This window comes from Oncorhynchus gorbuscha, linkage group LG05 (genome assembly GCF_021184085.1).
Source record: "Oncorhynchus gorbuscha isolate QuinsamMale2020 ecotype Even-year linkage group LG05, OgorEven_v1.0, whole genome shotgun sequence".
NCBI classification, from domain to species: Eukaryota; Metazoa; Chordata; class Actinopteri; order Salmoniformes; family Salmonidae; genus Oncorhynchus; species Oncorhynchus gorbuscha.
In genome coordinates, this window is record NC_060177.1 from 72,601,074 (window position 1) to 72,628,253 (window position 27,180).

Below are 27,180 nucleotides of genomic sequence, written 5' to 3' on the forward strand. Positions count from 1 at the left end.
TTAATCCCTTTGATCCCTTGTGATTTTTCATTATTTACTTCATTATTATTTATTTAATTGTTTCTTATTTAATTAATTGATGCAGTTACATGCATTAATATTATTTATTCTACCTGTTTACCCGTAGCACTTCATCAGCCCATGTCTTCCTCATATTGAACTGTCAAAGCTGTCCCCCATATTAAACCGTCAAAGCTGACCCGTCTGACTGTTGATCTCTCTGACAAACAACTTCTCCATGGTCCCTCAGCCTCTCCAGACCAGACTGATTTGACCTAAGACAGACAGTGCAGGAAGCTGCAATAGACCCATGCAACCTACGGTTTGATACCATCACAAACTAAACCGCTCCTAAACCTGACCTTAGCTTCATGTTCACATTCCGGTTCAACCCTAACCCTAGCCTTAACCCTAACTTCATGTCCACATCTTAGTTTAACCTTAACCTTAGCCTCAACAACAAACCTAACCATAGCTTCATGTCCACATCCCGGTTCAACCCTAACCCTAACTTCAAGTCCACATCACGGTTCAACCCTAACCCTAACTTCATGTCCACATCACGGTTCAACCCTAACCCTAGCCCTAGCCTCATCCACAACACCAACACTAAATCTCACCACAACCTTAATTTGGTCCCTCCCCCAAATAGGCTTCCCTCATCTCCAAATTCCAAATGAAAGCCTGGTTATATATCCAGGGTTTTGACATTGAGTAGCTTTACTGTGAGAAATATGTGAATCTAAATAGCTAAACAAATGTGCATATAAGAACACACCATTCTAATCTAATTAATTAACAAGCAGGAGTTTGTTCTCTCTTCTTCGCGTGTAGTGGTGGTTGAGTGGCAGGCGTTCCCTTGAAGACCTCATTTTCTCAGACTACTTTCCCCGCCCCTCCTCCAGCTGATGGCTGGCTGTAAATACCTTTGGTTGTCAGGAAGTGAACTAGTGTGTGTGCCAACTGGAAAATTAAGGGACAAAACACCTTCAAGCAAAAATAACCGAATGAAATAATCGTGCCTTTGAGGGTATAGTAATTATATTTTCAAGGTAGCTAACTAGTTAGCAAAATGGTATTTCTTTCTAGCTCCTAAATTTAATAGCTAGCTATTTGCAACAAGCTAACGTTAGCTAGCCAGCTAACGTCAGTAGCAAGCTTAAGCCAGGTTTATTTTGAAAATGAAGTTGCTTGTTGTCGCATGTTCACCATCGAGTTGTTTGATTAACTAACTTCTAACATGAACTTACTCAAAATGCCTTGCTAATGAAATATTTTACATTAGCTGGCAAGTTAGCCAGGCGTTTCTTGTTCCAGACAGGGTGGTTGCTTCATTGTTTATCCTTCCCAACTAAACTAACGTTAGCTACAGTTTGTTAGGCTAAGGAAAAGGTAGTTGGCTAGCTATAAAGTGCCCCATATTTCTCAACTAAAATAATAACTAGCTAGGTTAAGTTATTGGATGACATATTTGCTGCCACTGATCTAGGTAGAGTGTTTTTAAAGCAGTGATTGCATCATGATTTGATCAATATAGAAAACTGGAACGTATCAGCTTTGGACATGGAAAAGAAGCATGGAAGGAGTCAACCATGGGGGAAGTTAGTAAAAGTGGACACTCAGTCTGAAGTATTGCTTGTCAACAGGGAATGCACTGTCGGGCGAAGAAAAGGTACACTTACTATCCCACACAGTGACACTAACACATTCACTTCATCATATTGTTACCTGAGTTTCTCAACATATCGTGGAGTTGAGAAACTCAGCTACCATATTGTAGGCTAATTTATAAAAGATAGAGAAAGTAATGCGGTAGGACACTAGCTAACGATTATCTATAAACTACATATTTTGTGAACTACCAAAACGCCCTGTTATCGATATTAATGATTATTGTTTGCACATTCATAATAACGTGTAAAAACTTAAGACATAACACTTTTCATAAAATTGTGTTTTTATTTTTATAGTTGAACACTTTTAAGTAAATGTATGTGGCTTGTTTTGAGGAACTTGTCTATAAATGTCTTATAGACAGAAAATACCATATCCTAGACATGAGTCGGGCAGTGTCTGGGCTCTTTAATAAAACCAGTTAATTCAAGGCACAATACCCCCAGTCTTTAGTTCACCAAACTTAGACACCCTCTCTGATAACAAAGCCGTCTATTGAGAACATGTGTGCAGAATATTAAGTAGGCTCGTTTTTTGTATGGATTTTGACCAAGGAAAGGTTATATCTCCTAGGTTTCTGTCTGTGTCTCTGCTCTATTATATTGAGTTCCAGGAGTCTGCTTTCCGGTACAAAGAGACTGAGCCTAATGAGCTAGTCTGTTATGCAGCACCCACAATATGGTATAAAAGAAGAGAGGAATGCATCAACAATAAATCAGCATAGTCGTACAATCTCAATGTGGTATTTTCCAAGCTCACTCGTGACGATATCATCAGCCATGTGGCCATTGACTAAATACTTGTTTTCCTGCTATTTTAAAATAGGTAATGAGTAGGCCCAAATTGTTTTTGTTTACAGCAACATGATGTAAACAAAATGTTTTTTTACACACAATATAGCACAAAAGCTCCACAACAGTAGCCTACTGTATGACAAAATCTAGTTTATTCAAGTCTTGTTGAAAATAGTAATCTTTAACTATGTTGTAATTTTGTTTTGGTGCATTTTATTAACTGTAAATACATTTTTCTTTCACCAGGCTGTGATCTTTCCTTTCCTGCTAACAAACTGGTCTCGGGGGGATCACTGTAAGATAGTGCAAGATAAGAGCTCAGGATTGGTGTGGCTGGAGGACACAAGGTATGAAGGGAGTCTTAAAAAAAAATCTAAGTACTTTATAGGCTCAAGGATAAACTGATCAATTATGTATGTTTAACGATAATATGGTAATGTAGAGCATTTTTCTTAGTTAATTAGCCTAAATAGATTTGAACCTGTTTGTTTTATTGTTATAGGAAAATGTATTATGCAGATTGTATTTGTTTGTAATCCTGTTTATAGTGACTGATCGGTGTATTTCATGATGGATTGAACAGATATCTGCCCAGCACTGCACATCACAGTGTAATCTCATTTTCAGTGTAAGCAACCAGCTGGCAAATTACACTAACCATCAATTAAAGAGGTTGTGTTTTACCATGCGCTAATAAGTCAGCAAAATGAAAGGCATTTCTCTAGTGTGCACACACTGCATTAAGGTGTCCGCATACATAGGTTCAGTTTGCTCCTAGCAGAACTTGGCTAGGCGGCGTGAACGTCTGTACTTTCTTAATACATTCTGTTGAAAAAAGTGACTATTACTGTTTGTCCCTCTTGAAACACCATAGCAACAAATACACTTCCTCAAAATAGTATGATTTCATCTAAGATAACTCAAGAAATCTGTAATTAATTTTGAAATTTTTGCCAAAGAGGTCTTAGTTGTGCAATTTTACATCTAACTAAGATGTTTGGTGCAGTATTTCTCAAATGAAACTGAAAACTAGTCTGTCGTTGAATGACAACAAACACTTTATTGAAGAACCCTACTGTTGACCTATCACAACTATCGACTTCGGCTACCGAAATTCAACAAGCCTTAAGAAACAAAATATGTGTGCTCGAACAGCCGGGGAAAAACCTGCCAAATGCGTCCGAAAATCAAAAACGAAGAAAAACTTCACAAAATGTGGTCATAATATATGCACCAACTTTTTTGACTGGGAAGCATACGGTAAGCTTTAGGCTTTACATCATTGAGCAAAGTGGCAGCTCTTACTGTTTTGCTCCTGAATATTGTGGATACTTTTCCAATAGAAAGATGGAATGTGACAGTGTAGTGTCTCAATAGTGTAGGGTAAGATTCCATCCCTATATAGCCCATGAAGCTACTATTTAATTGTTACTATAGTAATAACTGCAGCAAAGTTTTTCTAGCCAGCCAAAGCTGAGACACAGTCCTCTCTAGTCTTGGATTTCTTCCAAGGTTGCTGATTGAATACATTGAATACAATGACAGACCAGTGTTCTTGTTTTGTTTTTCACACCTCTAGCACCAATGGTACAGTGATTAACATGTCTAAGCTGGTGAAGAAGCAGATTCATATGCTGCAGAATGGAGACGTCATCTACTTTGTATACAGGAAAAACGAACCAGAGCAAAGTACGTTTTTTTTCTTATTTTGATTGGAGTGTTTGGCTCTAATTTTTGTAGCGGATTATACATTTTTAGTTAGGGCAAATTAAGTCTGATATTTTTAGGTGGAAATTACAAACTTTTAAAGCCTTTTTAAACCAACAATACAATACAAGTTCACATTTTCTGCTGTGCATGAATTTTCTTGTAACAGCAGGGTGATCAAATTAAGATCCATCTGTAAGTGTATAAAGAAAGGCTTTAGAAAGAATATAACGTGTTCCTTATTTTCTTCAGAAGGTGTGTATAAATTAGTAGTGCATAGGGTTACAAAGTGAGGGTATGTAAATGGTAAGTTTACCGGTAAACTACTGGAATTATGAAAACTTTCTGGAATTTATGTAACATGTAAAATAAGATGATTTTAATATAACAAATATAATGACATTATCCTAAATATAACCCATCAACTTGGTGAATACCGTTTGTGTTCAGCATGAGATCCTTTGTTTTAGATTTTCTCTACACACTTAGTAAAATAAATATGTCTTTTTGCACCAAACTGGTTGTGGGAAAAAAAATCAATAGTTGAAAGACTTGCAGAGTTAATAGAAAATTATGCCATTGTTGTTTTTAGATGCTTTTTTTCATTAATTAGGCTGTTTTCTCTTGAACTGTATGGTTTATCCACTAGAAAGTCATGGACAATATGGACACAGATGAAAAAATGAAGATTTTATATAAAATGTATATTTTTTAAAGTAATTGAAGTGCAAATGTCCAAAGTTACAATAGATTACCGTAGACCAGGGCACCAGGTAGCCTAGTTGTTGTAGCGTTGGGCCAGTAACTGAAAGGTCGCTAGTTGAAATCCCGAGCCGACAAGGTGAAAAATATGATGTTGTGCCCTTGGGCGAGGTATTTAACCCTAATTACTCCAGGGTTGCCGTTGATAAGGGCTGACCTTGGCCCATGATCCCACTCTCTCAAGGGTGTCTCAATGGGAGTTTGGATATGCAAAAAAAATATATATATATATTCAAATTCGCATATAATACCCACTTGTACTTGTGAAATAGGACAACTATAAGCACCCACTAAATTATTATTATGAATGACTGAAAATTCCAGTAACTTTGGTAAATTACCAGTAGTTTTGCAACCGTAGTATACTGCATAGTGCACACCATTGTCAAGGAAAGCATCTCACTGTACCATGTGCATGTGACCAATCAATTTTGATTTGATTTGGTGCATACAGGTCTTTTAGTCCACTTGTTTTCCTGTGTACCTTCCAGTGCTACCAACTTGGTTATAAATGCATACTGTACACAGTGAACTTGCATAATGTGTCTAAACTGAGTTGGACCAGTTGGCCAAAAATGGCCTCTCAAAAAAGAGTAATGTTTTCCCTTTTTGGGGATATTTAACTAAATGTACAAACTTTTGCCTCAACAACAATAATAATAATAATAATTTGTGTGTCCCTTTTCGCGAAATTTGTCTTGCATCTCACCAAACAGCACAGCATCACCAATATGTACATAAATGCATACATAAATCACAAGCAATAACTACAGCAGACAACACATGTGGATACAGTTCATAATTCAGTTAGGGTTGTGCAGTTATTTAGTCAGTTGACTTATACTGGTGGATTACTAGGCTCTGGTGGTTTTGTAAAGATGGACTCTGTATCAGCGGCCTGATAGTACTACTCCTGGTTGAGTGGGTGTGTCAGATTGGTGGCAATTTTCACTCCTGCTCACCACTCTCTCCAAGAACAGCACTTCCTTTTTCTTCAGATTAACTCCACTGATTTTGTTTGACAGCTTTACTACTAGTTGTTTTTTATTTGCTATGGATGGATATCTGCTTGTACCAGGCGTGAGAACACTGAACAATTGATGTATAGAATATGGTTGATATTCTTTTACTGACCATATATTTATTTAATCTTCACGAAATACAGTCATTGTTGTCCCTATTTGTATGTCTGTGTTTGCAGTCTAGAAGAGTTTTCAGTCAATTAGAGTTCCAAGATATTTGTATTGCTCAACTGATTCTATTTGTTCTGGGTCAATGTGGATGGGCCTGGTGTCGTCTTTTTATAGTTCTTAAGTTTGTAATTTCCTTGGTTTTTTTTTTTCATGAGTCTGTATTTTTTTTTCTTCAAATGAGTGAAGTATAACAATCTCTTGCTTCCACAGACCTTGCCTACATGTATCAGTCCATAAAACCAGAGAGGACATTCTCACAAGACACAATTGGTAAGTATAAAATAACCAAATCAATGTGATATTTGATTTCTACCTCGTGACATATTTTTAACGAAAAACATTTTAAGGTGGTTTTAATTAGCTTGTTTGTTGCTTTCCACCCTTTCAACCATGTCAGGTGGTGCCACCAGATGCTCAGTAATGCAGCAGAAAGTCCAGACCTGCCCTGTTACAGCAGCAGTATGTGTGTCTGTGGAGCCATTCCTTGTTGGACCTCCACGGGAGCAGCAGGCATTGGATGAACCCCAGCCCTCCACCTCCTCCCACCTCCTCCACACAGTCTCCTCCTCTACAGCCTGTTCCTCTGCAGCCTCCCTCCTGCACTCCTCTGCCTTAGGTAGGCTTTTTCATCTGGCCTGTGCTTCCTCTTTATGGTGCTCATTGAGAGGAAGCAGGGACTGGGAAGTAAATCTGTGTATCACCCTCCTCCTCAAATTCTTTGACCGGTATATCATGGTCTCCACTTGATTGTGCCAGCTTTGTTCACTCTCCCTTACTTCTTTCAAAGGACAGCTCTTGCCGAACGATATTATGCCAGACCTTTATGATCACACCTACTTGTAAATTTTCCCATATTCAAGAACAGGCACAGGTAACTGAATTTGCCCCAATCATATGTCCTTTTGATCATTCTCTGTTGTGCATCCTTTCTCCCTTATCCTGCTGCTGCTGAAAGCAAGGCTGGGCAGCACAACACTAACCTCTTCTGCTCAACAGACACACGACAGACTGAAGCCCAGAACCGAGTCACAATGTTGTATAAGGAGGGGGACATGGAGCCAGAGAGAAAAAGGAGGAAAACTGACAGTGCTGGTCAGTGCATTCAGTATCATTACATTGTGGCATATTGACATTTAGTTGGTGACACTTGATCGTAACAGTGTTTCCCCTCTTTCCCTTCCTAGACAAGGACTATGATTTTGGACTGCCACATACTTCCAGTATTGCTGTGGTCGGCCCCAGCCCAGCTAAGGTTTTTCTTATCGGGGATCTGTTTGGAAAAGCTGCTGTGGCTGTGACTGTGGAAGAAGCCAAGACTGACAAGATGGAGGAGTCCCTAACCTGTATCATCTGTCAGGACCTACTTCATGACTGTGTCAGGTACAGCAAGACTCTACCTACGACTACATTAGAAAATAGGCCCACTCCTCTATTTCATTGCTTGTGGCTCCTCGCAGCAGATGAACATAGCAATGGTTCAATAAATATAAGGTATCAAGAGTCGTATTAACACAACATTTTATAATTCCTAGTATTTCTAATTTTGTTCTATAAGACAGAAAGGTGGCTCTACTGCGTGTTAATGGTATCTGCTCCCTGTGTGTCCCCCATGCAGCCTGCAGCCCTGTATGCACACCTTCTGTGCTGCGTGTTACTCTGGCTGGATGGAGCGCTCGTCTCTCTGCCCCACCTGTCGCTGCCCCGTAGAGAGGATCCGCAAGAACCACATCCTCAACAACCTGGTGGAGGCCTACCTTATCCAACACCCGGGTTTGTATTCAATCTGCCCGACTCTACCCTTGTACCCCCATTAACACTATTGTGGATAGCGACCAGCTCTTCCCCCTGTTAAACTCAGTATTTGTGTCTACGTCTGTGGACCCAAATAAAGCATGGAAATGTTGACCCTGTGTTGACCCTTTGTGTCCACAGAGAAGTGTCGCAGTGAGGAGGACCTGAAGAGCATGGACAGCCGGAACAAGATAACTCGGGACATGCTGCAGCCAAAGATTGAGCGTTCCTTTTCTGATGAAGAGGGCAGCTCTGATTATCTCTTTGAGCTTTCCGACAACGACAGTGACACCTCCGATGTCGGGTCAGACAGAAGAGTAGCTGTGTGTGTGACTGTGACCATGTCTGTGACCCTGTGTGTATGGTTGACCAAGAGTGTGTGGTTTGTTTTTCTCCCTCAAACATTCTTCTTCCTGTTGTTGTTTCCACAGCCAGCCTGTTGTGATGTGCAGACAGTGTCCAGGCTACAGGAAGGAGGTCAGCCAGGTACTGTGGGCCACAGGGCTAGCCCCTCTAGGACCAGCCCCACCAGCCCTTCTAGGACCAGCCCCACCAGCACTTCTAGGACCAGCTCTTCTAGGACCAGCCCCACCAGCTCTTCTAGGAACAGTCCTACCAGCACCTCTAGGACCAGTCCCTCTAGGACCAGCCCCACCAGCACTTCTAGGACCAGCTCTTCTAGGACCAGCTCCACCAGCTCCAGCTCCACCAGCTCTTCTAGGACCAGCTCCACCAGCTCTTCTAGGACCAGCTCCACCAGCTCTTCTAGGACCAGCTCCACCAGCTCTTCTAGGACCAGCCCCACCAGCTCTTCTAGGACCAGCCCCTCTAGGACCAGGGGAATTATCAACGTGCTCTGATGTCCCCACTACAGGTACTGAACTATGTGTCCATCTGTTGGTAACGGCTTACATTTATATAATGCTTTTATTTCTAATATGTAAGTGTTTTATGTTGTGTTGGTTGATTAGGGAGTTATGACAACACAATGTAGTGCACTTACAGATCAAATTAATTATAAGTATGTTGTACTCGCCTGGACACAGAAATATGTGACAATGCTTGTAGCGTAATTGTTGGATCTGTAGATTCTGTAAGGGTAATACAGTGCAGCCTTCAGGACATTGACCCAGAGGACATGTCTCTCTGTGTCCTGTCCTCCTGCAGCTCCTCAGGATTACACCTGTCCTCCTCTGGGCAGCCATGTCATCTGCACCTGCTGCCTGCAACCCATGCCAGACCGCCGCGCAGAGCTCATTGGCCAGCAACTCTCCGCTCAGCAATGTGAGTGGCCCGCAGGCCTGCCAATCAATGTTAATGGACCAATTGCAAGAGTGCTTTGGCTGAAGGTGCTGATGGGTGTGGTTCTTTGTGTTGGCTAGGTGTGGCGTGCCTGCGGCCCTTCTGTCACATGTACTGGGGCTGCCAGAGGATCGGCTGTCAGGGCTGCCTCGCACGTTTCAGTGGTGCGTCTCTGCTCTACTACTTCTAGATTTACTTTCAAAGTTTGTCACTAATATTTTTAACAAATAAACCAGAGCTTCTGAGGGATTTCCGAGGTAACGCTGTCATTGTGGTTAGTTTATTGAAAATAGTGGTGGAAGTTTACCAAAATATTGCCTGTATTGTCCCTATGTCTTACACATAATTTGTTATCACATTGCAGTATCATGTTTACCAGTATGAGACATAATATCCATGTCTTTGTCCACAGAACTCAACCTTACAGACAAATGCCTGGACGGTGTTCTGAACAGCAATAACTATGAATCAGAGATCCTCCAGGTACTTCCTTTCTACTCTTCGGCTCTAACCATTGATCAGTCTGAACACCCAGAATCAGCATCTGCATTCTTTGTTCCGGTTTCCCAGACACAGATTAAGCTTAGTCCTGGACTTAAAAGCTATTTCAATGAAGATTCTCCATTGACCATGCTTTTTAGTCCATGAATAGTCTAAATCTGTGTCTAGGAATTGGGAAACTGGTGCCTGGTTACATAACCCAGGTTAAGTGAATCTATTTCCTTTGCATTGTTTTCTAACTTCTCTACTACAGCGACCACTAACATCTAATATATAACCTGTCATCCTTCCGCCTTATAGAGTTACTTGTCAGCCAGAGGAATGTCGTGGAGGGACATGCTACAGGAGGGTCTTCAGGGCCTGCAACAGGGAACCTTCTATCTGTCTGGTCAGTCTGACAATATCCTCTTCATCTCACATAAAACTTGAGATTGGAAGCGTTCCAGGTTGTCTTTTTTGCATTTGCATTGCACATCTCTGAAAATTCCTACATCATTTAAATGTGCTTCCTGAGACACCATATCCAGGTCTTTTATTTCCATATCTCGTGACTGCAAAAACGATGAGCTGCAATTCCACCTTTAAGCTTCCCATCTTGAACATATTTCTCAGTCTTACTGACAGTGCAGAGCATCCTTCCAACTCACTTTGGGACGCACTAGTAACTCTATCTCTCCCTCTCTCTCCATGTTTTATATCTCAGATTATCGCATCAACAGTAACGCCATACTCTGTTTCTGCTGTGGCCTGCGAGCCTTCGGGGAGCTGGCCTACAAATACAGACAGAACATCCCTGCCTCGGCGCTTCCTGGTGAGCGAGAGCAGCCTCTAACTCAGAGGTTCCTAAACTAGGGATCGCAACCCCATGTGGGGTCGCCTGATATGCAAATAGTTCATGGGAGAATTTCCAAAATACGGAGGATTTTTTAAAATGTATACACTACTTGTCAAAGGTTTTAGAACACCTACTCATTCAAGGGTTTTTATTTGTACTATTTTCTACATTATAGAATAATAGTGAAGACATCAATTGGGCAATGCACAATTGGCCCAGCATCGTCTGGGTTAGAGGAGGGTTTGCCCAGCAGGGATATCCTTGTCCCATCGCGCACTAGTGACTCCTGTGGCGGGCCGGGTGCAGTGCACGCTGACATGGTCGCCAGGAGTACGGTGTTTCCTCCGACACATTGGTGCGGCTGGATTTCGGGTTAAGTGGGCATTGTGTCAAGAAGCACATCGCTGCAACTCCCATACGGACTCGGGAGAGGTGAAGGTCGAGAGCAGTGCGTCCCCCGAAACACAACCTAACCGAGCCGCGCTGCTCTCGACCTTCGCCTCTCCCGAGTCCGTATGGGAGTTGCAGCGACGAGACAGGACTGTAACTACTAATTGGATACCACGAAATTGGGGAGGAAAAATAAGAACAAAGAAGAGACTTGCATGGGCCAAGAAACACAAGCAATGGACATTAGACCGGTGGAAACGTGTCCAAATCTGAGATTTCTGTTTCCAACCGCCGTGTCTTTGTGAGACCCGGTATGGGTGAAGGGATGATGTCTGCATGTGTATTTCCCAACGTAAGGCATGGAGGAGGAGGTGTTATGGTGTGGGGGTGCTTTGCTGGTGACTCTGTCTGTGATTGATTTAGAATTCAAGGCACACTTCCCATCTGGTTTGGGCTTAGTGGGACTATCATCTGTTTTTTAACAGGACAATGACCGAACACACCTCCGGGCTGTGTAAGGGCTATTTAACCAAGGAGACAGATTGTTCTGTCTCACGATTCCCGAGCATGAAACAGCACATGGGATGTTCAGTGTATTTCATGGCTATATTGACACAAAACAATCGAAGGATGGACCTTTGCACACTCCATCTATGGCGGGACGGCAGGCAGGCCTCTGCACTCTAGTTATGAGTATGTCTCCCTCTGCCTTATGGACGCATTGTATGATGCACCGAGAGCAACTGGCGGCAAAAGAGCTGAGCACAGACCTCAGAGGTATACTGCAGCAGGTAACTTTGATTGTAAACCACATCAAACCACACACTGCACACATGCCTGTTTGCAAAACAATGTGGAGATATGGGATCAGCGCATGACAATGTTATAATTCACACCGAGGCTTGGTGGTTGTCGAGGGGGAGTGTTGGAAAGATTGTTTGCATTGAGAGAGGAACGGTTGACCTTCACAATGGATGTAAAAAATAACCATATATAAGACTTGGTTGACTTTCTGTGTAATGAAAATAAAAATGTCTCGTTGCCTATGTAACAGACATATTTGGGAAACTGAATGAACTTAATTCAAGAACGCTGGAGAAATACAAAACCATTCTACAGATGAGTGAAAAATGTTTTATTGGAGAGTCTTTCTAAAGCGAAACATGCCCCTTTCCATCGGCTGTGCATGTTTCTAACAGAAAATGGCATCAGTGACCACATTTACATGTACACTACTATCCCATTATTATTCAGGATTCTGAAGTATTCTGATTTTGAGTTGACACACAAACATCATAAACACCGAAAACGCTTGTATCCCGGTTATGAGAAACCTGGGTAAAATGCCTGGGATGTGCTGATTTAATAAAGGGATGCTGTAAATTTGTATCCCATTTTAATGTTGTTTCTGCGGTCTGTGCAGGCTCAGTTTCGCATGTCATGGGTGTTGTGGGATGTTTTCATCTGATTTTCAAACAAATCCCTTCAAAAAGTAGGCTACCTGCGCATTTCGATCCACCATAATAATTACATAATTTAGCCTACTATAATTTATTCACTAATTTACTACTAAGTTTCTGCTTATTTCTGACATTTCGTAGACCATTATTATAGTTTCTGACATTTGGTAGGCCATTTGTTTGTCAACTATAGTTAGATACATGCAGCTTCTCTTCTGTCAACGTATTGCACCAGAAGACTAAATAAAGTAGTGCTCACAAGAATGTCTTACATCGATAGAATTAATACATTAGTAATCTAGTTAACGCAGGTAAACATGTCAGTTTCGTTTAGGAACCGGGTAGTAAACGCAATAACTGTGGCGGAACTAGCATGTTGGAGTGAACGGCTGTGCGTGAGAGGCTCCTGCAACTTTTTTGCGAAATAATCTAATTTAACCTACTTTATGGCACTTTTTACAACAAACGTTTCTTTCTAATACAAGATTGTAACTTTTTATATGAAAATGACGAGTAATAAGCGACCAAAGGACAATAAATCCACAGCGGAGGCCTACTCCCCACTAAACAACGAGACAGACATGGCGGGAGGCACCTGCAACAATGTGACACTTACAGAACTTACCCGGGCTTTGGGGGAGCTCCGTGTTGCTATAGCTGAGGATCTTAAGGCCACTATTGCTGAACTGGACACCAAAATCGAGAGCATCATTCGAAAGGTTGCTTCGCATGGCCAGAGTATTGTGGACCTTGAGAAAGCTTCTGAATTCAACGCTGGTAGGATCGACGAGTTAGAGAAGATATGCACGTCATTGCAAGATAGTGTGCAGAGGCTTTCTGTGAAAGTGGTGGACCTGGAGGGCCAATCCAGACGTAATAACCTTCGCGTTGTTGGTCTGGCAGAGGGGGTAGAGGCTGGCTCTCGCCCCACCGACTTGTTCGCCAAGCTATTGAAGGATGCAATGGGATCGGATGTTTTGGATTCGGATCCCCAGCTGGACCGCGCACTTCGCTCCCTTGTCCCAGTGCCTGGACCGGGCCAACGTCCTCGCCCAGTAATCATCTGTTGTCACAGTTTCAAGACCAAGGATCTTATCCTGCGTGAAGCTCGAATGAGGGGCAACCTGTCACATAAAGGGCACCCATTCCGTGTCTATGAGGATTATGCCCTGAATAATTTTGCACGCCCAATTTTTCAGTTTTTGATTTGTTAAAAAAGTTTGAAATATCCAATAAATGTCGTTCCACTTCATGATTGTGTCCCACTTGTTGTTGATTCTTCACAAAAAAAATACAGTTTTATATCTTTATGTTTGAAGCCTGAAATGTGGCAAAAGGTCGCAAAGTTCAAGGGGGGCGAATACTTTCGCAAGGCAGTGTGTGTGTGTGTGTGTGTGTGTGTGTGTGTGTGTGTGTGTGTGTGTGTGTGTGTGTGTGTGTGTGTGTGTGTGTGTGTGTGTGTGTGTGTGTGTGTGTGTGTGTGTGTGTGTGTGTGTGTGTGTGTGTGTGTGTGTGTGTGTATTTTTATGTATTTTTTTATTAAACTTTTTTTTTTTTTTTAATGGGGGGAACGTTTAATTGAACAAATCCTTGTTCCGATCTCCTGACCCACAGTATGTAAAGGTACGGCTGACTATGTCGGTTGCGGATGGTTTATTTTTTGACCGGCAGTGCTTAGCAATATAATCTTGAGGCTATATCTAGCTTATCTCTGGGATTGACCCAGGATGACGCTTAAATGCTCAATATGTTTAAGTTGCAACTTATTCTGTTTAGGTTTATTAGATGCTAACTGAACACTTAATTTGCGGGAGCCTCCTCAGTTCATATGTTAGTAGAAGTTCTAGGATAGTGAGAGGTGAACGTATAGTTGGGATTTTATTTTTGTTTTACCTCTTGTTCGAGGTCGCGCCATGCTTTTTTTGGCATCGGCCAGACAATGTGTTTATTATTTTTATTTTTCCTTTTTTTTCTTCTGTTTGTGCATGCCTGTTAAATGTGGGTTGATGTGGGGGGTAAGTGTTGGGGAACAGGGTGGGAAGTAAAGGTGCTTGCATGGGGGGAGGGGTGGGTTGGATACTGTTCGGGTGTAGGTGCTACATATGCTGATCGTGATGGTTTGGTGCGCTTTCATACCTTTTTATCAAGTTACATGGTATGCAGGCCACCATAGGAACTACAAACGAGAGGAGGGCGGGGCTGACATTCACTTCCTGGAATGTCAAGGGTTTAAACAAACAAATTAAGAGGGGCAAGGTCCTAGCCCACCTGAAAGCACTCTCGTCTGATATTATATTTTTGCAAGAAACCCACCTGAAGAATAACTCTCATAGCAGACTTAAGTGTAGGTGGGTGGGGCAAGTGTATAACTCTAACTTCTCTGCCAAAACGAGAGGCACAGCGATTCTGGTACGGAAAGGAATTCCCTTTCTACATAAAACCACCCTTGCGGATAAAGAGGGTCGGTATGTGATCGCAATAGGAGAAATCCACTCTACCTCAGTAACTCTGCTAAATATCTATGGGCCAAACATTGATAACCCCTCTTTTTTCAAAAGAGTCCTTGCCCTGATTCCAGATATCTCCCATACTAACTTGGTCATTGGAGGGGACCTTAACTGTGTGCTAGACCAGTATTTGGATAGATCCTCTACCCGGCAAACCCCTACCTCCTATTCAAGCGAATTCTTGAATACCTACATAAAAAAAATCAAACGTATTTGATATATGGAGGATCACTAACCCTACGGGTAGGGAATACTAATTTTACTCTTATGTTCACAATGTTTACACTCGAATTGACTACTTTTTGTTGGATGCTAGACTACTCCCCTATACCTGTAATGTGAGGTATTATGATATTATAATCTCGGACCACAGTCCACTCACCTTCTCCCTGAGATTGGGTGACATTGTACCAAACGAGATGGTCTGGAGGTTGAATCCTCAGCTCCTCACAGAACCAACATTCTGTGAATATCTTAAAGACCAAATTACATTTTTCTTTGATACTAATGACAACACAGAGACCTCCCCAGCATTATTGTGGGAAACACTGAAGGCTTATCTGAGAGGCTGTATCATCTCCTTTCAGGCTGCCAGGAGTAGGCGAAACAGAGGAAAACTGGAAGAACTGTAGGGACAAATTAACTTACTGGATAGGGAGAATGCTAGCCATCCATCTATGGAGAAACATAAAAAATGACCTCTTTAACATTTGAATATAATCAGATTCTCTCAGCTAAAATTGCTAAATCTTTTCTCTATGCCAAGCAAAAATATTTTGAGTTTGGTGACAAACCACACAAATTACTCGCCAGACAACTTTGAAAAAATGTGAGTGACCGAATGAGTCACAAAGTTAAATCTGCATCTGGGGAATTACTCTCTTCCCCCAAAGACATCAATGACAGATTCCTGCATTTTTATGAGACTCTATATACATCTAAAGCGGATCCTAACCCCTTAATTATGCAAACATTTTTGGAGGACTGTAATCTTCCTGCCCTGAACCAGGAAGATTCTAACTTCCTGAGTAAGGAAATATATCTTGATGAAATTCGAGAAACAATTAAAACTCTAAAGAGTGGCAAGACCCCGGGCCCAGATGGATACCCTGATGAATTCTATAAAACATTCAGCAACATGCTCTCTCCCTACCTGCACAAAATGTTGGTTCAGGCCAATGAGGATGGAGCTCTCCCTTCTACTTTGGACGAAGCGTTCATTACAGTTATATATAAGAAGGGTAAAGATCCAGAAGAGGTAGGATCATACAGACCAATATCTCCTTAATACTTGTAGTTACCAAACAATACTCCTTACTATTTAAAGAGAATTTCCCCTATCTGATACAAAAACTCAAAGCAAACATACTATTTTGGAGAACTCTCCCAATTTCTCTGCTCGGAAGAATTAATGCCATTAAAATGGTCTTCCTCCCACAACTGTTCTACCTATATCAGAACATCCCAGTATTCATACCTAAATCCTTTCATAAACAACTGGACTCAATTATCAATCCTTTCATCTGGGATTATAAAACACACAGGATAGGTAAAAAACACCTCTGTAAATCCAAGATGGAAGGAGGATTGTCTCTCCCAAATTTTATATTTTATTACTGGGCCACTAACCTCCGCGTTGTTACGTTTCTGCTGGATGACGCACTTCCGGCATCCAGCTGGCTTAGTATGGAGCGTGAGGAGTGTCACCCTTTCTCTATTGGCGCTGTGATTTTGTCGACTGTCAATCTGGCGATGTCACTTTATTGTAACAATCCTATTATACATAGCACAGTCCGAATCTGAAAGCAAATTAAAGTCCACTTTGAGCTTAGACCAATGTCATTCATGCTCTCTGTCGCCAGGAATCCCTCCTTCTAACCTTGATAACACCTTTTGAGCGATGGGGAGAGCTGGGGACAAGTACCATAGGGGATTTATACATAGAAGGGACCTTGCTTCCTTTGAGTTGCTGAGGGAAACTTATAATCTTCCCAGAAGTAATTTTTTCAGATACCTACAAATTAGAGACTACGTTAGAAAACACCTGCCAACATTTGGGAATGCTAAACCTTCCATGTTTGACGGATGCATAAAAATATGCCCCACCTCCGATAAACTGATATCGCGTCTATATGATGCTTTTCAATCTGTTAGCACACCTTCTACAGATGCCATCAAGGCAAAATGGGAGGAAGAACTAGGGACTGACATTTCTGTGGCAGACTGGGAAGAGAGCTTGGAGTATATCCACACATGCTCCATTAATTCCAAACATCGTCTCATACAATTCAAGCTATTACACAGATTACACTATTCCAAAACTAAACTGCATAGGATATTTCCTGACACATCCCCTACATGTGATAAATGTCAGGCTGCGCAGGGTACACTACTCCTCTGCTTTGCCCTATGCTCTAGCTTGCATGGTTATTGGTGTGGAATTTTTGGGATCCTCTCTGAAGTTTTGGAGACTTCAATAGATCCAGACCCGCTTCTGATAATCCTGGGAGTATCTGAGTCCCTAAACGGATTAACCAATCCCGAAAACAACTAATCTCGTACGGTCTCATTTCGGCAAAAAAACTAATCTTGTTGTTTTGGAAAAGGAGGGAAGCGCCCTCTACCAAATTATGGCTCAGTGAATTGGCAAACACTGTACACTTAGAAAGAATTAGATATATTCTGAACAATAAATTATCAACATTTGATCAAATCTGGCAGCCTTTCCTCTCCTACTTGGATGAGTCGGCGCTGTGAATTTGTACTTGTTAACGCACTCTCAATTGTAATATTTTAATCTACCTTTGGGCAGCATGTGCTGGCCCTGCCACCCGAGCAGTTGGGGGGGGATAAGTGGGAGATAGGGGGGACAGCTTCCCTCTTTCTTTCTACGTGACGTTGTTTTGTATGACGTGTTTTGTGTTATTTGTTTTGCACCCAGGGCTCTGGGTCTTGTTGTTCCTGAATGCTCTTTTATGTTTAGATAAGAATTGTATACCTGTCTTGTATACCTATACACCATCCTTGTGTGTGTTTTAATAAAAAATATTTGAAACAGAAAACGCAATAACTCCAAAACAGTGGAAAGATTGGGCCTATCCAAAATGTCCAAATGTCATCCGTTTAACCGGTTTTAAGAAAATGAAAAGCTGAGAAAACAATTCAAATACTTTTCAGATAAGACTTCAATTTGTCTTGGGTGACTATTTTATGTGGTTGAAATACTGTCTGCTTGCCTACGTGTCAAAGATGGCACATTCGCATTTTCTCGAGAGATGCTGAAACAGAAACATTTCTCCACTCCTGTTCCCAAGACAAAGCTAACATTTGTTGTATAATTTCACTGCAAGAAATGCATTAATTCTCCAGGAGTTAATATTATATTACGCTACATGTGAGCGGTTAAAGGCCCTACAGTCAGAGTCCGTATTTCAGTTACTATTCCATTCAACCCATATATTTAAATGAGGAACATTTAGTTTATTCATGGTCACAGGGATACTCATGAGTGGGTTATCGAAGGTGCATGTAAACAACTTATCCAGAATAATATCTTAAGCAGGATATGAGCTAATATCCAGAATACTGTTAGTAAACGTGGTCACAAAGTGTTCCACACAAGTGATGACTGCTCACCGCCAACTCTTGGAAGAGCACTTAGGGACCTACGTCCCAATCCGTTTGACTGTGATTCTGGCTCAGTTGACATGCCGGTAAGTGAACTCGGAACAGCTGATCGAGCTGTCTTGACCGAATGCATTCACGGGTCACTACGGAGGAGTTTTGGTTCCTGACCCAAAGGAAATAACATGGCATTTTATTTATTTTTTCAATTTATTTAACCTTTATTTAACCAGGTAGGCTAGTTGAGAACAAGTTCTCATTTGCAACTGCGACCTGGCAAAGATAAAGCATAGCAATTAAACACATACAACAACAGAGTTACACATGGAATAAACAAAACATAGTCAATAATACAGTAGAACAAAAGAAAACAAAAAGTCTATATACAGTGAGTGCAAATGAGGTAAGATAAGGGAGTTAAGGCAATAAATAGGCCATGGTGGTGAAGTAAATACAATATAGCAATTAAACACTGGAATGGTAGATGTGCAGAAGATGAATGTGCAAGTAGAGATACTGGGGTGCAAAGGAGCAAGATAAATAAATACTGTATGGGGATGAGGTAGGTAGATAGCCCATCTATGTACAGGTACAGTGATCTGTGAGCTGCTCTGACGGCTGGGGCTTAAAGCTAGTAAGGGAGATATGAATCTCCAGCTTCAAAGATTTTTGCAGTTCGTTCCAGTCATTGGCAGCAGAGAACTGTCAGGAAAGACGACCAAAGGAGGAATTGGCTTTGGGGCTGATCAGTGAGCTATACCTGTTGGAGCACGTGCTACGAGTGGGTGCTACTATGGTGATCAGTGAGCTGAGATAAGGTGGGGCTTTACCTAGCAGAGACTTGTAGATAACCTGTAGCCAGTGGGTTTGGCGACGCGTATGAAGCGAGGGCCAACCAACGAGAGCGTACAGGTCGCAATGGTGGGTAGTGTATGGGGCTTTGGTGACAAAACGGATGGCACTGTGATAGAACTGCATCCAGTTTGTTGAGTAGAGTGTTGGAGGCTATTTTATAGATGACATCACTGAAGACGAGGATCGGTAGGATGGTCAGTTTTACGAGGGTATGTTTGGCAGCATGAGTGAAGGATGCTTTGTTGCGATATATTAAGCTAATTCTAGATTTAATTTTGGATTGGAGATGTTTGATGTGAGTCTGGAAGGGTATTTGTAGTTGTCAACATATTCTAAGTCAGAGCCGTCCAGAGTAGTGATGCTGGACAGGCGAGCAGGTGTAGGCAGTGATCGGTTGAATAGCATGCATTTAGTTTTCCCTGCGTTTAAGAGCAGTTGGACGCCACGGAAGGAGAGTTTTGTGGCATTGAAGATCGTCTGGAGGTTAGTTAACACAGTGCCCAAAGAGGGGCCAGAAGTATACAGAATGGTGTCATCTGCGTAGAGGTGTACCAGAGAATCACCAGTAGCAAGAGCAACATCATTGATGTATACAGAGAAGAGAGCCGGCCCGAGTATTGAACCCTGTGGCACCCCCATAGAGACTGCTAGAGGTCCGGACAACAGGCCCTCCGATTTGACACACTGAACTTTATCAGAGAAGTAGTTGGTGAACCAGGCGAGGCAATCATTTGAGAAATCAAGGTTGTCGAGTCTGCCAATAATAATGTGGTGATTGACAGAGTCAAAAGCCTTGGCCAGGTCGATGAATACGGCTGCACAGTAATGTCTCTTATCGATGACGGTTATGATGTCGTTTAGGACCTTGAGCGTGGCTGAGGTGCACCCATGACCAGCTCTGAAACCAGATTGCATAGCGGAGAAGGTACGGTGGGATTCGAAATGGTCGGTAATCTGTTTAACTTGGCTTTCGAAAACCTTAGAAAGATAGGGTAGGATAGATATAGGTCTGTAGCAGTTTGGGTCTAGAGTGTCACCCCCTTTTAAGAGGGGGATAACCGCGGCAACTTTCCATCACTGAGCAGTGATGTTGCGTTCAAAACAACTGGGAACTTGTAAATCTCCGACTTGCCTGCATTGAAGACGACTGGGAACTCGGAAAACATATATTTTTGAACGGTTACCCAACTCGGAATTCCAACTCAACTATGGCCTCTTTCTAGAGTTCCGATTTCCGATCTGAAGATCACTGACGTGAGTATTTGACCTCATAGTTCCCAGTTGTCTTGAAAGCAACCATAAAACTCATGGTACCCTTCGCCAGATCATATCAATGTGAAACTGGATTCAGTGCTCTCGTCTGCTTTAAAACCAAATATCGATCCAGGTTGGATGTGACAGCAGAGATGAGATGCGTCGACCACGCCCCTTGACGCGACATGCTTCAAGCACACCCATTTCATTAGTGGTGGTGAGAAGACACATCATGTCTGATTAATTTGCAATTGACTGTCATAACTCCACATTAAAAGTATGTGATGGTGAGTTAAGACAATCAGAAATACTGTTAGAATGTTTTTATATTTTCTGCCATGGGCCCAAATAAAGTAGACATTAGCTGTTAATTAGGAAACCGTTTTTTTTCACATGGTTGAGGTCGTGAGAAAATAAGTTTGAGAACCCCTGCTCTAAATGCTGGATACTGGGAAATGACAATTCCCGTTCAGGAAACTTGAATGTCCTCAGAGGCAATTCATTTGGAAGCAATCACAATACATCAATACAGTGAACTAGCATGTGTTTAAATATGAATTAAGCTTTTATTTGTTTGATATTCATACCTACAGCTGTTGTGACGTCTCGGCCAGACTGTTATTGGGGACGCAACTGCCGTACTCAAGTCAAGGCACACCATGCCACGTAAGTTACAAGATGTGGTCTTTATTCCATTTTCTGAATAGGTCTCCATAGTCCGAGTTTTTAAGATTTTGTATGGATAGATATCACAGGCCGGTGACACCTTAATTGGGGAGGACGGGCTCATAGTAATGGCTGGAACAGAATAAATGGAATGGTATCAAACGTGGTTTCCATGTGTTTGATTCCATTCTTTCCATTATTATGAGCCGTCCTCCCCTCTGTAGCCTCCTGTGATAGATATGCGTTCTATTGTGTGGCTGTACATGCATTTTACCAACAGAGGGCGTTATTGTATAAGCTTGGCCAATCACACCTGGTGTGAGAGGAAAAGTTGAATCACTCCTTCACACTTCACAGCTCTTCACACAGCAGCTCTGTGTCCGATACAAGATGGGACATGTTTTGTATTGTTTCCCTTTTACTTTGTTGCAGGAAATTCAACCACATATGTGAGCAGACCCGTTTCAAGAGCTGAAGAGCCTCGTAGGTGACCTGCTATGCAAGGCTCTCCTGCGAACACTGGAGCGTACACAGACTTCCAAGGATCTCCTGTATTACTCTCATATGTACAGTGATCATTTTACTCCCTTATTAAGCAGCACCTTGCCGTGAGGAAAGGTATCTCTTAGGTAATATAACTTGTAGTTCTCTCACAGGCTTTATAGGCTTAAGTATTTGATGATATGCTGAAATTACAAGCACTCTCTTTTTGCTGGGTCATGATTAGCCAGCCTAGTGTTATAGGTATAGTAGGGGTGAGTGGGATAATGCTATGCACTCCACACAGTAAGAGAGGATTCCCCTATATAATGATGACATACTTATATCTTATGTGGAATATGATCATCTTCGCCCTTCATTCCAGTATCATGTCCTTTTGGGTGAGGGATATATAAAAAAAATCTACTGAAGACCGTTGGCAATCAAAATGGACTTTGGCCATACATGTGCTGTTACACAGGATGCAATGCCATCTTTTGTGACAGTTTAAGGATCATATTGATATTAGTAAGATGTTGATACTTTTCCTATTTCCGTGTTTTCCTTTCTCTTAACTTGTGGTCTAGTACTTTAGATATCTTGGAGAATTATGTATTTGAATTAGAATCTAGAGCTTCCTACTCAACTGCTTACTGTGGTGTTCTAAACATCTAAGTAGTATTCGTATGTTGGTTATAGAAACTTCCCCCCAAACAAACTAGATTGAAGCACAGCTATGTTATCAAAAGACTTATCCATATACAGACTTTGAGGTTTCTTGTGGTTCATATATATGGATGACAGATTCAGTGGCACCATTTTGAATTCAGACTGTTGCTGCTTCTGCATATTAATAAGACTGCTAACTGAGAAGACAAGTGCTATGGAAAGGGAGTTGTTCTTAGTTTTGGGAAAAGGGGGAATTCTGCTAGTTTGATGTGGATTTCCCAACAAGGGCAAAACGTCCTGTCAAAGCTGAGAATAACATGGTTCAACTAGAATCAATGGGAAAGTTAGTTAGGATTTCAGTTCTTCTGCTAGGGATAAGGGTTATATGTGGAAATGTAGTTTTATCTGAGGCTGGGAAAGGCAGGGGTATTCAGTTATATGCTTTGCTCAGGGTAATCAACATAAAGCTGATTTTAAAATGGTGCATTAGAGAAGCTTTCTCAGACCTAAACTAGTACTAACAGCCAATGCAGTTTTTTTGTTAGAATGCACAATGGTTTGCTAAAGTTTAGGGAGTGAAATTGTTCCTCCTTGTTACATTATATTAAGTTAGTGGTGTTGGCTAAATATATTAATTAAGCAAGCAACTTGATCATACGGGTTCGAACCAGGTAGCCTAGTAGCCTAGTGGTCAGAGTGTTGGGCCAGTAACCGAAAGGTTGCTGGATTGAATCCCTGAGCTGACAAGGTAAACATCTGTCATCCTGCCCCTGAACAAGACAGTTAACTCACTGTTCCCGGTAGGCTGTCATTGTAAATAATAATTTTTCTTAACTGACTTGCCTATTTAAATATAAGTTACATTAAAAAAAAGAATAATAATGAAACATTAAGGATTGCCATTCTGTTAAATTAAGGACATGTTTTCAATATATAGGAAGTGTTACCTTGGAGCATGTTGGGTAGATCTTATAATAGTTTTGTTTATCAAATACCATGGTATGGTCAAACCTCATCAGTTAAACTTTAATTGGTGCAATTTCCCATAATAACTGAGGAAATAACACTGCTGTTTGGTCAGGCATTTTTATCTGGCAGTGAAAGTACCTGTACCAAGTTAGATTTGAAGAAAACAACATTTTGTCATTTCTAACAATGGAGACTGAAAGTGGGCTCTATTGCTCTTAGAAAAGAGACTAGAGGTGTAAAAGTGTCACGCTGCCAGCCACGTTGCTGCATTCTTGCTGTAGAAGAACTGCTAGGGTGATCTAAAAACTCCAGGATTATATTATGAGACCATTAGGTTGCATTCACACATGCAGCCCAATTCTGATATTTTTTCACTCATTTGTCTTTTTGACTAATCAGATCATCCCCATTTGCCAATAAATGGGCAAAATATCTGAATTATGCTGCCTGTGTAAATGCAGCTTAGTTGTGAGTAATCCTGCCTGTCTAATTCAGTGTTGCAGTTACACAGTACTCAGAGATACAGGTGTGTCACTTTTATAGATCAACCCGAGACAACTGGCTGTGTCTTACTTCCGTGTTTTGTCTCATTAGAAGACTACTATCAACAACCAGATGTCCATAATGTTGTGTAGAACCACAACAGTAGACACTTGTCTCTTACTGTTTAGAGACATCGGTCACATTCTCTGTAAATTACTGACAAGTCATTATGGAAGTCAAATCGGCCCAATGACTGCAGACCTTTAGTCTAGATAGAATGGCCTGATATACTAATGTTATTCATGAGGCCTTATATATTGAAAAGTAGGAAAAAGATAACTAAGTTGTTAGTAGTGAAGTAGAGTGGAGAAAATATGTTTTGTATGCAAGTCAATAGATTCTGTTGCAGTAAAAAAAAATACTTTGACAGAAATGCAATGAGATTATTCACTTTGTCATTAGTCATTTTAAATGTATAGTTTAATTTTAAATCATCCGTCTTTAATTTTGTAAATTGTGACATTAAATTGACAATGATTTAAGAGGAAAAAGTAGTTTGCTCAAACTGTTAGTGTTTACAAGCAAGTCTAGCTTTGAGTTTTTTTATTTATATAATTCAGCTCACACACATTGAATGTATGAATCACTAATTTGAAGACTTAACCAAGATTATAATTAGGTTGGGATTCAAACAAACACAGATAACGACCTGTTCACAGCTATAGACTTTTGAAGGCAACTTCCCAAACGTTCATGGAGATCATGTAAGGCCACGGATGTCGGCTCAAGCAGAAATGACCTTTAAAAGTGCATCGGAGCACACTGGTACTTTATCTGCGTTTGTTTGAATCCTGGCACCAAGCTGAACTGTAATAAGCACTGCAGAAATGGTGCAGGTTCAACTCTGTCCTGTAACTTCAATGGATATTAAAACATCCATTTAGAAATATCCTTGTGCAATCAATGTGTGTGGAACTCAGGATTGGAGCTGAAATTCTACTTATGTCGCAATATACCCTCATTGGGACTGTTTAGTGGCAATATTCACACGCTCAGACCGACACTTCTGGGCTGGTAATAAAGGGGGCAAATATGGGCACGCTTTCTGCCAGAGCTCGTGTCTTTATTTGGGATCTTACGGGCTGGATTCAATCCGTATCGTGGTAGATCCACGTAAAGATCACTTCCAATTGAGCTGACATCTGCAGCGTGTACAGTGAATGCAGTCTCCGCGACCGGATCTTCAGCGCTACGGATTTAATAGAGCCCAAAGTCGCGGTTTCCCTGTTGTGGGTTCACACTGTGGCATTCCTCAGAGGCTCAGGCAATAGCTCAGCACAAGCCAGCCAGCCAGCCTATCCCTCCCTGCAGCAGTGCTGAACCTTAATTATAACAGGAGGATCTGGGCACCCTAAGCCAACAACAGTGCAAGCCACCGATCAGGAATGGGTGTTAAAGGAGGCTTTGGAGGGTGCTTTGCATTCTTAGAGGGAAACGCTGTATTCTAGGGAAAATATTTACTCTGTGAGAAAGTCTGGACCAAGATGCCCTGTACTAACTGTATGGCCAGTCACTAAAGGCTTTGCCGGGGCAAGTTGAATTCTACCTCATCAGAGCTCCCGAGACATTCTGAACAATCCGGTCTGTACTTTTATGTTTTGTGGATTCTAGTAAGTGGAGGACTGACTGGACGGCATTTAGAGTAGCGCTGTTACGTTTTAATGCAGGGGAACACAACTGGTCCTCGGTTGAAAACGGCTGCTGTTTTTTTTTTTTTTTTGCCTTTGTCAATCGGCGACCAATTTAAAGCTGGGAGTTCAACCAGGTGTATGCACTGCACTCTGATCAATTAGTTAATCAACTTAATAAAGTGGTATTGATTTATCAATATATAGCCAGGTATAACTGAAAACCAATGGGACTGTGATTCTTAAGGACTGGAGTTGTGATTCCTAGTTGAATGCCTTTGTGAGCTTTTTGTGCCCCCGGTATTAGCAATGCTAAAATACGTCTTATGTATATGGCTCTAACATGTCTGTTCTAGTGCACTAATAACGTTTTGCTAAATGTGTTCCCTCATTGTGTTTAAGATGCATGACTTGCTACTGACCACTTTCAATGGACATCAAATGATCAAAAACTGAAGCAGCAATTTATGTAAACCTTTATTAAAAGTTCTTTGCACAAATTCCCACCAACCCTATTTATTTTCTGTTGCTATGTTTTTCTATAGCTAGTCATATGCTTACTTCTATTGAAGGGTTAGTTACTGCATTTGTCATTTTTCTTTTTACAATGATCAATTCCCTTTTAGAATTCAATATCAGCCTTAGGAATACATTTGGATACATTGTTGCAGCTTTGAGTTAATATACTGCATGTGAGCTACATCAGTTTAACACTGGAGGGCATAGAGTAGTAGTGTAAGCATAAACCATCTCCATGGAACTACTATCATCCACTGCGCCAAGGTTAAGGTTGTTGGACAAAAGGTAAACATACACACAAGCATGGGGGCGCTATTGCGTTGGAAGTGCTTATGTTTAAGATTTTTATAATTTCATTTTTTTTAAAGAATCAAATGAATTAAATTCCCAGTGCAGCTGTTTTTATCTCAATCAAAACATTTCTGAGTAACAATTAAGTAACTTACTGTAATAGATTCCATTGAAATGGGCAAAAACAAAGCTTTTTAGCAAAAAATGTATTCTCAGGCAAGAATTTAGCTAGGACTGTATGGGAGTAGTTTGCGTGGGGAGGGGAAAACTGAAAACTAGCTGTTATTGGCAGAAAGGTTTGAAACTCCGTTATTGGTCTTTTAACCAAAATATGTCAAGGGATGTCACAATGGAAAGCCGCAACTCCCGCCCATGCAAACCTGCTAATTAGAAAGTCCTGTCCAGATAGTTTTTTCAACAATCAGTTATTAGCTCCCGAGTGGCACAGCGGTCTAAGGCACTGCATCTCAGGCATCACTACAGACCCTGGTTCGATTCCAGGCTGTATCACAAACGGCCGTGATTGGGAGTCCCATAGGGCGGCACATAATGGGCCCAGTGTCGTCAGGGGTAGGCTGTCATTGTAAATAAGATGTTTTTGTTCTTAACTGAGTAGCCAAGTTAAATAAAATTAGGAATAACTCTGTAACAGTGTGATTTTTTTTTTGTCGATCAGTGTAAATTTCATCAACTGTTGTACAATATGAAACAAAACACCAGAAAAACAATTGACTGCGCTGAGCCTTTAACTGGTAGAAAAGTGCTC

The 27,180-nt window shown here is 41.3% G+C and overlaps 1 protein-coding gene across 1 annotated transcript; it reads left to right on the plus strand.

Annotated features, from left to right (window-relative positions):
* The first annotated feature begins 916 nt into the window (after window positions 1-916).
* Window positions 917-26,946, plus strand: LOC124036461 (E3 ubiquitin-protein ligase CHFR-like). Its single transcript, XM_046351072.1, is given in 19 exon segments — window positions 917-1,052; window positions 1,538-1,672; window positions 2,715-2,752; window positions 2,754-2,815; window positions 4,048-4,157; window positions 6,341-6,400; window positions 6,528-6,746; window positions 7,127-7,222; window positions 7,315-7,510; window positions 7,746-7,900; window positions 8,063-8,225; window positions 8,353-8,795; window positions 9,089-9,205; window positions 9,304-9,387; window positions 9,636-9,706; window positions 10,025-10,112; window positions 10,428-10,535; window positions 21,243-21,315; window positions 21,748-26,946. Coding segments are annotated over 18 exon segments (2,235 nt in total). The 5' UTR covers window positions 917-1,052; window positions 1,538-1,563; the 3' UTR covers window positions 21,791-26,946.
* The last annotated feature ends 234 nt before the right edge of the window (window positions 26,947-27,180 follow it).